Raw genomic sequence first — 16792 nt, 5'->3', positions numbered from 1 at the left:
ATGGAAACGAGAACGAGAACGGAAATAATGTTAAAATAAATGTATTTAAATGCGAGCATTCACAATAAACCGGAAACGGAAATGAGAACGAGAACGGAAATAATGTTAAAATAAATGTATTTAAATGTGAGCATTCACCATAGTTAATTCACAATAAACCGGAAACGGAAACGAGAACGAGAGCGGAAATAATGTTAAAATAAATGTATTTAAATGTGAGCATTCACCATAGTTAATTCACAATAAACCGGGAACGGAAACGAGAACGAGAACGGAAATAATGTTAAAATAAATGTATTTAAATGTGAGCATTGTGAATGCTCACATGTAAATATATTTATTTTTACAATATTTTCGTTCTCGTTGTTGTTTCCGTTCCCGGTTTATTGTGAACTAGCCTTAATTGTATTATTTCTCTCCCTGGCTTTCCTGCTGTCGATTAATTAAATTCTCTTTTTATCGACAATCAAGCTTCCTTTTTCTTAGTACATCATTATCTATTTACGTTACCATTCTGCATAGGTACATGAGGGTTGATCATAAAACAAAGTAAGATTCCCTCGATAATAGTTCCTTGCATGCTAAATGAAATTAATATCTTCCGTGTGTGCACACTGCACATGATCCAACACGACCCAACCCTACTTCAGCTCGAGTTTATGGAGACTGAACGACAATCACAGCTGATGTGCTGACGGGTACTGTGCAGCATTACAACGATTAAAGGAGGCAATTCGCAGAAAGAGGCCAGGGGCTTGTTTTTACGAAATACAAGTCTTCTTAAATATCTTCTTTTCCTTTCAAGTTATACAGGGACATCATTTTATTTTTACTTCAATTTTTATAGTACCTGAGTTTTTCAATGTACTTCACTCCCACCCCTTCTGCTAATGAAGTTCAACCGTCCTCCACACAGATCCAAGACTGCATATACAGTCATTGTAGCCTTAGGGTCATAGTGAACAGTACGTTCCAAAAATATGTTTGCGTTTTCCAGTGACGAAAGAGCTTTCAATATTGAATCATTTTCGCACAGGTACTGTCGTCCATTTGTCTACGTCGTATCCCGGTTTCCTCCACCAGCTTTTAATCGCCAGCTAGTGTCTGGGCTGTCTCAGCTCTTTTCTGAAAACATTAATTTCTGTTAGGACTTGATTGGACGTCTACGTAATATTATACTACTATTTTAAATAACTTAAATAAAAGGGCCTCGTTAAGTAATTAACTGTCACAGGATTTCCTCCCTTTCTGCGACCCTATGACATAACCACTTGGACGGACAGTAGATAGCATGTCTGAGTAATTTTATCTTTTCGGATCGGGCAGAAGTGAAGATTGAATTTACAGTACGTAAGGTACTCTTTTATAGCGTAGGTACAGAATTATTTCAACATGAATTACTTAGTACGAAGGACGAAACTGGTAATTGGGATTAGGTGCAATAGTCTATAGTGCGATAATATACACATTAGAACTGAAGTCTGTATCGAAATGAACTGCCACCATTTTCAAAAATGTGTTTAAATATCCATATTATGATTATTTTTCAATTTCACTTCTTTCTCTATATTGTATGCTAATGTGCTGTAGGCAGTATAATATACACTGCATAATGAATACGTCCGAATGGATAACTCAGTTCGTGAGTAAAAACACTCATTGTTAATACTGTACTGTATTTTGATTAAACAAAAACCTAATGAAAATGATCAAACTCAAAATCGCGTATTTACTAGTTTACGTAAATGAATGAACTACTTTTCTTCCCTCCTATACCTAGTAAAGTGATTTGTTTGTACATCACGCCAGTATCATCGAACTCCAGTCGTGGAAGAGGGTAGCAAACTGCGTTGATCCAAAGGTATAGCCAGGTTAATATTAAAAATGTTAGTAAAAATAAAATGATGTCCCTGTACAAGTCCTGTACTAAATAAAGAAACGCCTATACCCTGTAACTTGCACTTAACAGTGCAGATTTCTGTACACTTGTAGACCTGTAGTAACGATTAGCATGCCTGACCGTGGAACGAGCGGCCCCAGGTTTAACTCCTGATTGGGGAAAGTTACCTGGTTGAGGTTTTCTCAAGGTTTTCCTTCAACCAACTAAGAGCAGGTGCTGGATAACTTTCAGCGCTGGACCCCAGACTCATTCCACTGGCATTATCACCATCATATCATTCAGACGCTAGATAACCACAGCAGTTGATAAGGCGTTGTAAAATATCCAATTAAAAAAGATGGAAAGGACTCCGATAAGTACATGCATATCATAATACAGTATATACACCTTTTCAGCTTTTCTTTCAACAAAGTGATGTTTTTAAGTGTTTTATTTTTAAACTTTTATCATACTTTACTTTTAAATAATGGTTGTAAAGTGAATCCAAAACAAAATGTTTAATTGATGCCGATTGCTGTGATTTATTGCCATTTATTTCGAATCTCTATTTTGTAGACCACTTAGTATGTGAAGTGTTCCTTGAAGTTACTGAAAAGCAAAATAAGTAATATTGTAAGTTTCCACCGGCGTAGCTCAGTGGACTAAGACGCTTACCTGCCGTTCCGGAGTTACGCTCTGGCACCGGTTCGACTCCCTCTTGGGCTTTTTACTTGGTTGGGTTTTTTCCGAGGTTTTCCCAACTATAAAATAAATGTCAGGTAATCTATGGCGAACCCTCGGCATCATCTCGCCAAATATCATCTCGCTAACACCAATCCCATCTACGCTATAGTCGCGACACTGTTATTCCCGGCGTGACTCCTCCTCTTTGCTTACGTCTTAGGAAGTGAAGGCTCTATAAATTCTAGATAGGTAGTATCGTTCGCCATTTTTGTTCTTTTGTTGCCGAGCTACCACACGAGGAATCTATTTGCCACACCGTTAAACATTATCATGTCGTAGCTCCTATGATAATAAATCAAACGCACTGTAATTCAGCAAATAATTGAGCGGCAAATAACGTCCTCGTGTGCTTTCTGCGGACGCCAACGAAAGAGCCAAAATGGCGGGCGATTATATTAAGTATTTATCGAGCCTTAAGAAATGAATAACGTCTTCATCAGCGAATCAGAAGACGCACACGTTTAAATGTAGGCGACCTGCAACGCGATTGGCTCCCGGAAATTAGAGCGACGGGACTATAAATGGCCTCGTAGTTGATACAGCGTCATATATACTGTATATACAAAGTGGAAGGGAACCGATGCACCAAAATTTAAGAGGTGATTATACGTGTTAAAACAAAACTTTTATTACACTTTTCCCTCGACGAAGCACCGTTAAGCAAGAAAACAATAGTTTTTGCCCAAGGTTTGCAGTACTCTATTGCGATAACGGCCCGAGAGAAAAATGGGCAATGGCTGCTATACACGCAGATAGTTAAACATAATCTAAATAGTTAATATCTTGATTTTTTTTTGCAATATAAATTAAATGATTACAAAAACCGTTGAAATAAATCTTGCAAATCATTTTTAAGAGTGGTATTCACCCGTTCGTTAGATTCAGTTCTGACTTTATTGTGAAACGTTCGTTTAACGCTCTGTGCCTTTGACAGTCCATATTTTTAATATAACTTCATATTATCGTTTCGGATTCTTTGAATGTATAAGCGATCGCAAAGCTCAATTTTACAATTCTTTTTAGCAAGAAGTCGCATAGTGATTCTCGCGCGGTTATTGAAATTTTCACATTGACAAATGTTTCTTCGCAGCCGCAGCTTGATGTCGCGACCGTTCTTCCCGGAACTCGTAACACAACCCTCTGTGAAAAGTCAGCTGATGATGATGATTATGATGATGATGATAATAATAATAATAATAATAATAATAATAATAATAATAATAATAATAATAATAATAATAATAATATCACAAAAAATACCGATAATGTAAATAATTGTAAACAATTTTTATAATGATCGCCCCCTCTCAACAAAATTCTGCGTACACCATTGTGCGTGCGAAAACTGACTCGAAATGCTATATTTTGTAAGTGATCTGCAAGGATATGAAGGTAAACAGGTGGATAATCAATGACGTTATAGTTACTACATACATTGTGAGACAACTTATGATTTATATCTGTGAACCAATATGGCTACCTCAGTTCCCTAATTCTGTACGTGAGATACTACTTACCATGGAAAGTGAGAGAATGACCGCAAAGTTACATAATCCGGAGGCTTATGTAGTAACGCGGACTTGAAAGTTTAACTTTTTGTGTATTTCAATTTAAAGTTCGTTGGTTTATGTGGGTTACAGCGAAAACAAGGATTAAAGTTTTTTGTTTCATACAGAGTTTGAGATAATTAATTAAAGGACTTCCGAGTGAGTTTATTATTTGAATCAGAGGAAAGGCGAATCAGAAGTATTATGTATGTTGGCGTTCTGTGGTTAAGTTAAATGGTAAGAGTTTGATTTACATCTGTGAGAGGAAGTTAACTATTTAGTACGCTACTTCATATTTAATGTCTATTGCTGTGTAATTTTAGAACAGATGAACGTGAACGAAATTAAAAGCATAAAATTAAGAATTCGGAGATTGGTTTATGATTTACGGATTGTTTATAATTATTTTTTTAAGAGTTATATAGCCTACTCAAGAGTGTAGCCTTTCTACAATTGGCTACATAGGCCTACTTGTTCTGTTGGAAAATTATGTTGTAAAGAAGAGTGAATGTATAAACTAGCGCACGGGAAGTTCACTGGATTTTGGAAGCAAAAACCGTCAAATTTATAAGTTGTTTTGGTGTTGGGGGGGGGGGGGGTTGTACTTCTTTACTATAGCCCTACAAGTACAAATGTATTTACATCCTTGGGTTGTAGTCGAGTCAGACTGGTCATACGTATCATATACGAAAAAAAATTATGCCGACGTCAATTTCACGCCGAAAATAAGGATCGAAAGTTGCTGTGAAAGTACTGGCTTGCAGGATCGCTCGAGCTTAGTGAAAGGGCTAGGCGGCAGGGAGGGGGAGCACCAGAAAAATGTAGATTACAGTTTTATTATTAGCAGCTATTCTTGCTGATTCACTCTGTATACCTATTATAGATTGCATTTATTTTTTTATTTGGAACACCATCTGATAGTATGGTCATGAGTTTGTTTCTATCCAATCTATCAAATGCTTTTTTTAAATATATGAAAACCAAATATTTTTCGACGTTAAATTTCTTATATCATTTTTAAAGTAAAGTAGTTCCTATCTGTTTGCATATGACCTGCTTTTCCAGAAGCCAAATTGTTCTCTTAATTTATCACTAAAACGTTTCGATTTTCTCTTGTTTTTTTAATATTGCATAGGCCTACTACTTGTAATAGTAATAATAATAATAATTATTATTAGTAATATTATTATTATTATTATTAATAATAATCTCTTGGGTCTTTCACGTATCTTCGCTGATGATGGAATTGTTATACAGACATTTCTACATCTGTGACTTGATTCGAAAGCCCAAAATCCTCACCTCATATTGAAAACTACAAACATTTTAAATCATTTTTAATTAGCTGTATTAATTATAAGCTTAGAACTGTTTCTTTTTTTTTTTTTGCAGGTCTTAAGAAATGGCACCAATTTTAGTGTCAAAAACATACAAGAGAAATGTTCAAAGAAAGAAAAAAAGACCCTACAACAATTTTCAGAATGTTTTTAAAATTATTAACAGCACTGTTACTGAAGACAGTGAGAAATCTCTTCCTGTGTTCGATGCACTGTATGTTGAGAACATTAAAAAGTTCAAAAGCAAACTGAATAAAGTTGAAATTGCAAACAAGGAGAATTTTGTAGAGACGTACAGTAAGAAGAAGAATAATGTCGAGGAAAACAATTGTTCAAAACGGTTGTGCATCAGTGAGAAAAATAGTGCCAGTACAATTCAAGATTTTACAATTTCATCTCCATCTGTTGGTGAATCTACATTTGACAAAATTAGGAAGCTGCCAGAGTGAGTGTTTTTATATATTTTTATTAAGCTTACTGTATAAATTTAAAAAATGTAATGTGTTAAGAGAGGAGAGTTTAGTAGTTGTAATTGCTACAAATTTTAGTGTATGCAGTTTTTTTCAGCAACTATTGGTTGATTTCGAACACACATTTTGTTTCTTTCTGTGCGTGAAGAACTGATGGCTTACTTTCGATGTGTGAAAATACATTAGAAATATAAAAATGTGTTCAACAACCTATGACTTGAGGCTTTCCCGGCGTTTGATGTAGAATAACTCTTCTCGGGTTCTCAGCCAGGTGAGTTGGAGATTTGCTTCCAAGCTTTCGACGGCTAGCTCTGCCATCTTCTTCAGGGAATGAAGTGATGTGAGACCATGTCTAGCCGGTATATATGCAATGGTAGGGCTTCCCGCTGCAGGCCAATCAGGAGCTAGTACCACCAGCACATGGCAGACAGTTGGGACCAGCAACCAGCTCCTGATTGGCTACCGCTTCCACCGACCGATATACGCCTGGCGGTCGGGACTAGGAACGAGCTCCTGATTGGCCCGCAGCGGGAAGCCCTACCATTACATATATACCGGCTAGACATGGTCCCACATCACTTCATTCCCTGAAGAAGATGGCAGAGCTAGCCGTCGAAAGCTTGGAAGCAAATCTCCAACTCACCTGGCTGAGAACCCGAGAAGAGTTAGGCTGGCCGTCCACTGGAACCGAATTCGGCCGTTTACGATCGTACACGGCCGAATGATCCCACAACAAGAGAATGCATTGGCGCGCGTCCATTACACTCGCCCTATTCGGCCGTTTGCGGCCGAAGACGGCCGAATGACGATTGGATCCAATTCAGATGGGATTTTCCGGTCTCATTCAGCCGAACAGAGCAACACGTGGTCATTGTTTCCATGAATTTCGCCATGAACGCCGAAAAATTAATTACATCTTGTATTTTTTTTTTTTTTTTTCATTAAACAAGTGAACTAAAACTTCTAAGGCTTAACAAATTATTATTCATGTACTACTTACTTTACTATCACTGACAAACTTTTCTCAGGTGGTACAACTTCTCTGAAATTTGACCATTTTGAGATTGATGGACGAATTACATTTGAAATATATTTAATGTATAAACATTCATCCGATAGTAATAGAAAAACATAGCACTATCTTCTAGAAGTTTATTGTGTAGGTGTAGATGATGAAACTTACCCATGGAGATAGTTACACAACGCAGAACTGCACGCTGTATTCCTTACCTGACATAATTAGGAAAATTAAATCGAGACGTTTGAAATGGGCAGGGCATGTAGAACGTATGGGCGAATCCAGAAATGCATATAGAGTGTTAGTTGGGAGGCCGGAGGGAAAAAGACCTTTGGGGAGGCCGAGACGTAAATAGGAGAATAATACGAGTATTAAAGGATTTGAGGGAGGTGGGATTTGATGATAGAGACTGGATTAATCTTGCACAAGATAGGGATAGGGACCGATGGCAGGCTTTTGTGATAGCGACAATGAACCTGTGGGTTCCTTAAAAGCCATTTGTATATATGTATGTACTTTTTTAGTTGGTTATTTAACGACGTTGTATCAACTACGAGGTTATTTTGCGTCGATGAGATTGGTGATAGCGAGATGATATTTGGCGAGATAAGCCGAGGATTCGCCATAGATTACCTGGCATTCAACTTACGGTTGGGGAAAACCTCGGAAAAAGCCCAAACGTAATCAGCCCAAGCGAGGATCGAACCCGCGCTCGAGCGCAACTTCAGACCGGCAGGCAAGCGCCTTAACCGACTGAGCCACGCCGGTGGCTGTATGTATTAAGTATAAGCATGCAGCACGAGGACATACAACTGGTAATTGACGGCCGAAGTGTCGGCTCCAGTGGACGATCGATCGGCTCTTCTTCCGGTTGTCCGGCATTCGGCCATATACGGCCTAACAAATATTCGGCCGTTCACGGTGCCAGTGGACGGCAAGACTTTTTCTGTTCAACAACCATTCCTATAGCTCCTGGAGGCAAAGAAGTGACTTATGACAGCTCCGTAACATATGTATTTTAACTACCATCCGCTCCTTGGATCCCTCAGCCATTGAGAACTGGATACATCATTTGCCTTTCTGGCACCACACAGGAAGTGGACATGGTGGTGCCTCATAGATATATTCTCTAAAATTCCTTCCATCCTGCCCATCTACCTACCCACCCACTCTCCAGCTGACTGTCTGCCATTGGAGTCAGGGAAGTTGCAACATATCGTACTGGCCCTGTACCTTCCACGTGTTTAATTAGAGCTGTCAAATCAAATCTTTCCTCCTGGTCACTGTATACACGACTAATTTTTTTCATGGAACTGTAATTAAAACTTAGCAGGAGTTCCACTAGTACTAAAAAAAACTGAATTTGTGTAATTGCAATGAAGATATTGAATGAGTTGGATTTAATGTTGCTTTATTTCAGGCTACAACCACCAAAAATTCATCATAGCTCAAAGACCAGTGAATACAGCAGCAGTAGTATAAACACATCGGAGAAGAGGTATGAATTGAGAAGCTCAGCATCTGAGACATCATGTGACCTCTCAATGTTTTCATCGTTAAGTAAGTAGCCTGCTTTACTATTGATACAATTTTATTTTATTTTATTTATTTTTATGATATCAAGAGAAGTTATTGTGATGCTGAGGGGAGGGACACTTTCGAGATTCTTGAAGAAACCCATCAATGATACAAAAACAATATTGTTTACATTACATTGATTATAGTTCACGTTAACACTTTGTTTGTTAAAAACATAAAATTGTTTAGTCATATGTTAAAAAGTGTTAAAATTTTAAAAAAGGTATACCTTGGACAAATGGCTCGTTTCGACGTGATGTTACGTCTTCATCAGTGTCTCCTGAACTACTGGTCAGTTATATACCTTTTTTAGGCCCAATTGTATAAAACTCCCTGACTAAAGATCAACTTTGATCGAAGATCGAAAAGTGAACCGAATTCAAACACTTCTTCTATTGTATAAATCTTTTCTGCGATCAAATTACCTTAGTTCAAATGCAATCTAAGTTCACGTGAAAAGGATTTGGCAACATCGCATAAACAGGTGAAATACGTGATGCGCGGACAGGTTTGTTCAGTGTTGCCAATCTAGCGACTTTAACTCTTTTTCAACAACAATTTCTTTTAACTTTTATATTGCTTAAATAGGGATTTAGTGACCTTTTTAGCACCCCGTAGTGACAAAATTTAATCTTTCTTTGTTGATAATGAGAAATCTAGCGACTTTCCAACTACTTTTTGGCGACTTTCCGTACACTCTGTTGGAGACACTGGTTTTTTGTGCAATGTAAATAATGGCGGACAATAAGAAGAAGGTTGACTGTTCTCAGAGTTATCATGTTATGGTGTTTGATACTGCTAAACATAATAAAGCTTTATAAAACGACAATTTTCGTTTAGTAATACAGTTAATTGAAAATTTATGAATGTACCTATCATATCCATTAATAATTAATGGTTGTTATAAACATAATATAATTATTATGTTATTTGATACTGCTGAACACGATAGAGCCTTATAAAATATAAGATTGTTTGTGTATTAAGGCAAGAAATTGAAAGAAATATATATAAATGTACCTATCATATCTATTAATATTAATAATAATGGATATTTTATTTGCACAATCTGTCACTTGTATATTTCAAACAGAAAAGAAATAATTGAACTTGGATCATCTAACTTAATGGAGAAATTTCTTCAGTCAAAGTTGACTTTAGTTTGAGACAAATTAATCTCAGATTAGACTTTATACAACACAAAATTCCAAGTCCAGCTGAAACAAGAATCAATTTAACCTCTGATCTAAGATCAAATGGTTTATACAATTGGCCCTTAAAATTTTAACAATTTTTTACATTATTTCAGTCTTCATTAAGTTACGTCTGAGTAGCCTTTTCTTCTGTCATATTGAACTAATTTATTTATATTGCTCACTTGTTACTTGATCTGGGAGTAATACACATGATACATAATATCTTCATTTGAGAAATAACATCAGTTTATTGAAAATACTAAATGCCAGAATTGCATACGTTGGTAATTTATTCCTTTATCTGTTTGAAACTTTCTTTTTTATTCAGTTCTCGGATGTTATTCAAACTGTCAGATGATATCCTGTGTAATTTCTATAAAATAAAAAAAGAAGAAATACCAATCTGTATCACAGACACACTCATTGTTAAAACTCCAGTTGTGAACGAAATTCCTCCATGGAAATGGGTGATTCTAGAACATAGCATACAAATTCCAGGAAATCATTCCAAAAATGATCCTCCATACATTCTTAAGTTAGATTCCATGGAACTACTCTGCAGTACATATAAGGATCGCCTTCAAATTTATACAGATGGATCTCTAAATCCTAATAATGGGACATCAGGAGCAGGGTATTATATTCCAAAATATCAAGAAAGTTATTTCATACCATGTTCATCCTCCTCCAGTCTTGACACTGAATTGCTAGCTATTGATGCTGCTCTTCAGTGTGTTACTCAAATTTCTGAAAAATCTATTTGCATCCTTACTGACTCCAAGTTCTCGGGAAAGAATCTTACCAATGTTTATTTTAAGACAAGCCGGTTGGACTTTGTTCTTTAGTACAATTTGAGCAAGGTTTGGTAATTAATTGGGAAAGATTTTTTTTAAATTCAATCGTGGATACTTGTCTTTGCACCATTCACCCAAACGTCACCATTTATGAGCAACTTGCCAAAGCTGTAGTTCTTTTTGCCACCATAGGTGTTGCCCTCAGTGTACAGCAAAATCCCATTTATCCAAAATAATGAGGGTGATTTGTTTTGGTGATATTTTTTTCCCCTTGCTAATAATTCATAGGTACTATATTCAGTAGTGCACTAATCAATCAATCTTCTTAATGTATCCAGCTGTTTGCTGACAACATAAAGTCCACTGTAGTCTATTCAGGTGTTGTTTTTCACGAGAAAAGAGGGGTATTTTGATTGGTGTTCATTATAGATGCCTGTTTCTAGTAGCCAGAGTTGGGGTGTAGTCAAATGTATACTGCAGGGCTGTGTCTTCTGCAACTGGTACTCATGATTTTAAATTACATCTTTTGTGGTTTATGGATGGGCAGTATAGAAGAATGTGTTCCAGATCTTCATCATGATTATTACACCACAGACAAGTAGGATTATCAGAAATGTGAAATCGGTGTAGGTGCAATTGTGTGACAATGTGACCTGTTCTGGCTCTTGTTAAAAATGTTTGAACATGTCTGGGCAATGCAAATCTGGCTTTCAGGTAATAGCTCCCTGTAAAGCAGGTTTGAATAATTTCAAGGAAAAATTGTTCCGGGGCCGGGTATTGATCCCGGGATCCTTCGCTTAGCGTGCGAACGCTCTACCAACTGAGCTACCCCAGGAACTATACACTACACCGTCACAATTTTTCCTTTGTATCCACACAACTCAAGTGAGCTGACAAGACGCCAGAACTCAACTATGTCATCTGGCATCTTGTCAGCTCACTTCAGTTGTGTGGATACAAAGGAAAAATTGTGAAGCTCTCGTGTATGGTTCCTGGAGTAGCTCAGTCGGTAGAGCATTCGCGCGCTAAGCGAAGGGTCCTGGGATCGATACCCAGCCCTGGAACAATTTTTCCTTGAAATTATTTGTGTCTGGGCAAGTTTTTGCACATTTCCAGGTCATTTGGTTTCTGTTAACACCAGCATCATCGCAAACGTGAATACATACCTATATGAACAAATACAATCGAAATTGTTTAATGCGAACATTTTAAATTCGAAATCATGAATAATTTGAACTTTTTGCGCTGCCCCTTGACATTCCTATATAATGCCATGTGTATATAGAGTGGCACTGTTTTGTTACGCTGCGGGATTTTCATTTGTTGCGTTGCCCACATAGCTAGTGTGTTCCCTGCTTGTTTCTACACTAACGAATACCGTGCCATACAGTGACAGTTGCGAGTTAGTTTATCACCTGCACTCGTGCGTGAAGGTTGAATTAGTTGGGGAAGGGGGTCGAGAGGTGTGTGTGTTTTTTTTTATTAGTAACCTTTCGTCTCACCCCTTTCATTACTACGGAGAATAGAGGTTCTACTGTAATTAGATGTATTATTTTTGCCAATTTTCTTTTGCTTCCTAGTTCCTACATTTCAAAAATCGTATGATGCTTGCTGTAAGTTAATGCTCGTCTCCACTATTAAACATTTAACAACAACATGTTAAATATAACATGTTGAATTTAACATGTATATGGACATTTCAAGTCTCAATTGACTTAACATGTTGACTGAGTATGTTGAAGTTAACACTTTTAACATGTTGGCGTGTTTTCCAGCAGCAATGGAAAACATGTCAAGTCAATTCATTTGCTCGTGCAGCATCGGTACAGTTCGGCAAAGTTCGTACAGTTTCCATAGCAACAACTAACTTCCGATTTTGTGGCGCGTATTTTGATCATTTTTATACTACAGTATAATTGGTTCTTGGTGTTAGCTGTAAGTTGTTCGAAGTAATGGAGTGGACGAAAGAAAATATGTTAGATTAAAATTAATGCACTGATGGAAAGGCCTTGTTTGTGGCATGTGTCTGCAAAAGAATACAGAGACAAAATTAAGAAGGCAGACTGTTTTAGAGAACTGGAATTATTATTATTTAATTGTTCTCGATAATACAAAAGAGAGCTTTCATGCACTCTCGTCGTACGCTGAACGTTAATACTATGTTGACGTCAGTAATGGTCGTATTTGGTGATGTATGTCAACGTTCGTAAAACTTCGGAAAGAATAATTATACAATATTACCTGTTCCTTTAACATCTATCATGTCGTAGGTCCTATGATAGTCAATCAATCGTGCTGTAATTTTTTTAATTGAGATGAAATGGCTGCTCTTAAATTGTGTCGTTCTTTGATGTAACAGAAGTATTTTTGCAGCACTATATTAAAATCGTGTTCTCACATTCTCAACAAGTTTTTGAATCCAAATCGATCTTCAGCTTTAAGCTCGTTTAGAATGTATCCTGCATAGTGTCTTTTTTACTAAGATATTGCCGCACCCACATTCTCATTTTCTTCCGTTTCAAGGCCTTGCAACAAGCAATAGAGGCAATTACAAAAGTCAAATCATCATCTGAGTCCATTATCCAAGGTTTGAAAATAAGACACTATCTATAATACAATATTAAAATCTGTTTATGGTGGACTACGCAAAGAAAGTCAAGTTTAACATGTTTAACAGTGTGGACAAAGTGTTAAATGAAATTAGCATTAACATGTTCAATCAACATGTTGGGATGTTAACAATAAACAATTTAACATTTAACATGTTGTTAAATGTTTAATAATGGAGACGAGCCTTTAGATCATTACTACTTTAACCATAATTGCATACAGATAATTAGGGTAGAGTATAGAGCTGGAATTCCTGTAGAACTCCTTCACAACCATCTGTAAAGATAAGCATTCACAGGTCTGTGCTGTTTCCTTTTCAAGGGCTCTACGAAACAAAATATCATGCAAATTAAGCTTTCAGGAATAACTCCCTGTAAAGTTAATTTGAATAATTTCGAGGGAAAAATTGTTCCGGGGCCGGGTATCGAACCCGGGACCTTTGGTTAAACGTACCAACGCTCTCCCACTGAGCTACCCGGGAACTCTACCCGACACCGATCCAATTTTTCCTCTATATCCACAGACCTCAAAGTGGGTTGACAACCGTCAAGCAACCAACATTTGAGTGCACACTAATTCTGTGTGACTTTAAATTGTGGTTTTCGAAATTATTCACAAAATATCATATTTTCTATATAATTTTCAATACTAGTGTGTTCATTGGTCTGGAAAATACAGCTTACATTTTCAGCAGGAGAGCAACTCTTTTGGTGTGTTCGACTCTTGCTGATAGTGTCATAGACAAATTTTGGTTAGTGAACAATATTACAGGAATTTCAGCATTATTATCAATCAGATGTATAGTATGAGACACAAATTCGGAAATAAAGTATAAAATTCTCCATGGTCAGATCTTTTATTATAAATGTTATGCACCCAAAATCTTTTATATCTTCTCTTTTCTTTTTCGTTGATCAGTGAACAAGCAACAGTAATTTCATTGGTCATCTTTTTTCACTCGTTCACAGTACAACCAGAACAGCAGTTCACTATCACATTCAGCTTCAAACTGATTAAAATGACAGAAAATTTTGTGCATGTGGCAGGAGTGATTCTGATCATTGAATACACTCCACAAAAATACGAGGCGCATCCAGAAAGTAAGTTTCCCGATTTTTTCCCCTTGAAAGTAAACGTAATTAGCCGTGTCAGTTGCGCGTAATTAGCCATGTCAATTGCGCATGCGTAACAGATCTATGACGTATCAATCATATGCCAGCCGAACAGGTCCCAGCTGGTGCCAGTAGCATGGCAGCAGTGGTCCGAAATGGAAGCTCTTATTCCTTCTCCCGCTGCCTGCGAGGTTCGGTCGGTGATAAAGTTCTTTAATGCATAAAGCATTGCACCAATTGAAATTCATCGGAAGCTCTGTCAGGTCTATGGGCCGAACATCATGAATAAGCAGATGGTGCGTCTCTGGTGTAGCAGTTTTCCGAAGGTCGTCAAAGTGTCCATGATGAAGAGCGCAGTGGGTGACCGTCCGTCATCAATGATGATTGTGTTGAGCTGGTGCAGCAGTGCATCATGGAGAACCGTCGCTTCACGATTACGGAGCTGAGCAGCCATTTTCCGGAGATATTGCGATCCTTGTTGCATAAGATTGTCACTAAGCACCTGCTGTTCCAGAAAGTGTGTGCCAAGTGGGTGCCGAAAAACCTGACACCCAAACACAAAATGCAACGTTTAGGAGCAGCACTGACATTTCTGCAACGGTATCACGACGGCAACGAGTTCCTCGACAGGATCGTCACGGGCGATGAGACTTGAATTTCGCACTTCACCCCGGAAACCAAGCAGCAGTCAATGCATTGCCAGCATAGTGGATCTCCGGTCAGGACGAAATTCAAACAGACGCTGTCGGTACGGAAAGTGATGTGCATGGTGTTCTGGGACAGGAAGGGCATTCTGCTCATTGACTTCCTTCCAAGAGGTGAAACAGTGAACGCTGACCGTTACTGTGAAACACTGCGAAAATTGCGACGTGCCATTCAAAACAAGAGGCGTGGAATGCTTACTGCAGGTGTTGTGCTCCTCCATGACAATGCTCGTCAATGTATGGCTCGGCGCACAGCAGCCATTTTGACGGAATTTGGCTGGGAGTTGTTTGATCATCCACCCTACAGTCCTGATCTTGCTCCCAGCGATTTTCACGTTTTCTTGCACCTCAAGAAATTCCTGTCCTCTGGTGAGCGTTTTGGCAATGACGAAGAGCTGAAGACGTCTGTCACACACTGGTTCCATTCACAGGAGGCAGAGTTGTACGACAGAGGGATACAAAAGTTGATCCCACAATACGACAAGTGTCTCAATTCTGATGGTGGCTATGTTGAAAAATAGCTGAAACATTGCTGTACCTGTTGCCAATAAATGTTTTCCTGAAAGTGTGTGTTCTTTTTTTAAAAAAATAGGGAAACTTACTTTCTGGATGCGCCTCGTATTACGATTTGTGCAGTTCTTGCGGCACATATGTTGTGGACCACAGAACATTTACCTTAAGATGCCCTTGGTAAACTGGTGATATTGTCTAATGAGTCTAATTGAGGAGTTAATTTTCAAGTCTCTTGTCCGCCTGATAACGAAAATGAGCTTTCGGTGTCCATGCATTCTTCAAATATAACTCTGCATACAACTGTCATGATTTGGCTTCACAACACCCTCTAAACCACTAAAATCTTACGTTAAAAGTGACTATTAGAATTAAACTTACTCTTGTAAACAGCAAAAATTTCGACAAAATATTAATTCCAGCTTTGGAATAAATAAAAGTCTCTCATGCTCCTATTTAACTCTAAATGCGCCCAAACTCTTTGGTTTCATAATGTTCTTGCTTATCTAGTAAACAATTTTAGACCTAAAAATGTTTTTCGTGATTTCCCACAAAGTTATGGAAATAGAGAAGAGTTGTTTTGAAAATAAACTCCTCAATTATTTAGTATCTTACACAGGTAAAAAGTATTATTTTCCATCGATACCAGTATGTAAATTTATCATTACTTCAGAGATGCCAACTAAGTACTACATTATGGCCGAATGGAAAATTATTAAGAAAAACAAAATTAACACGACAAAAAAGAATGTAAATCTTCCTTAAAGGAGAAAAATGTGTAAAGAAATTTCCAATCGAGGATCAATTTCTTTAGAATGCAGAAATTGTAAATATATCACACAAAAATGTTTTATATTCTCCTCTTGAATAATGTATTCAAAGATTCTCAAATTTGATTAATGAAGATGGACATGATAGACTTAAAGAGGAATTTACAGCTTACCAATGTCGTATTTTCCTGAGTAGTCCTACATTATAAATGAATCAAGAATACATGAAAATGGACCAAAATTGCAGACTTCAGAAATGAAAGTTTACAAGCCAGAAGAAAAATGGTAAATATTCAAAATTTTAGAGCATTGGATTAAATAAATAAATATGGACTCAAAAATATAAATTCATAGTGAACATAGTCACAAAATTAAGAATTATGTATACAGTTGAACTTGGTTACAGTATCATAGAAGATTATTGTGATGTACCAAAGTACGTATAATATTTCAGTACAGGAATTCTTCATTACCCTACGATGAAGGAAGGAAGGAGCAGAGAAAAATTCTCTCCGGCATATTG

General features: G+C 37.3%; 1 protein-coding gene across 4 annotated transcripts in view; it reads left to right on the top strand.

Moving 5' to 3' along the window:
* Nucleotides 1-4158: 4158 nt before the first annotated feature.
* LOC138716296 (serine/threonine-protein kinase haspin homolog) overlaps nt 4159-16792 on the top strand; it is a 48319-nt gene continuing 35685 nt past the window's right edge. Inside the window, exons 1-3 of one of the 4 annotated variants that reach the window (XM_069849269.1) lie at nt 4159-4407; nt 5563-5952; nt 8416-8555. In XM_069849269.1, coding sequence (XP_069705370.1) covers nt 5573-5952; nt 8416-8555 — 520 coding nt within the window. In that variant the 5' untranslated portion in view covers nt 4159-4407; nt 5563-5572. The remainder of the gene's footprint in view (nt 4408-5562; nt 5953-8415; nt 8556-16792) is intronic. The other 3 variants (XM_069849438.1, XM_069849525.1, XM_069849354.1) reach the window with 3 other exon arrangements.

The sequence above is a fragment of the Periplaneta americana genome, chromosome 1 (genome assembly GCF_040183065.1).
Source record: "Periplaneta americana isolate PAMFEO1 chromosome 1, P.americana_PAMFEO1_priV1, whole genome shotgun sequence".
In the NCBI taxonomy this organism is placed as follows: Eukaryota; Metazoa; Arthropoda; class Insecta; order Blattodea; family Blattidae; genus Periplaneta; species Periplaneta americana.
Note: the sequence above shows the minus strand (reverse complement) of the source record. Positions and strands in the feature narration are given on the sequence as shown.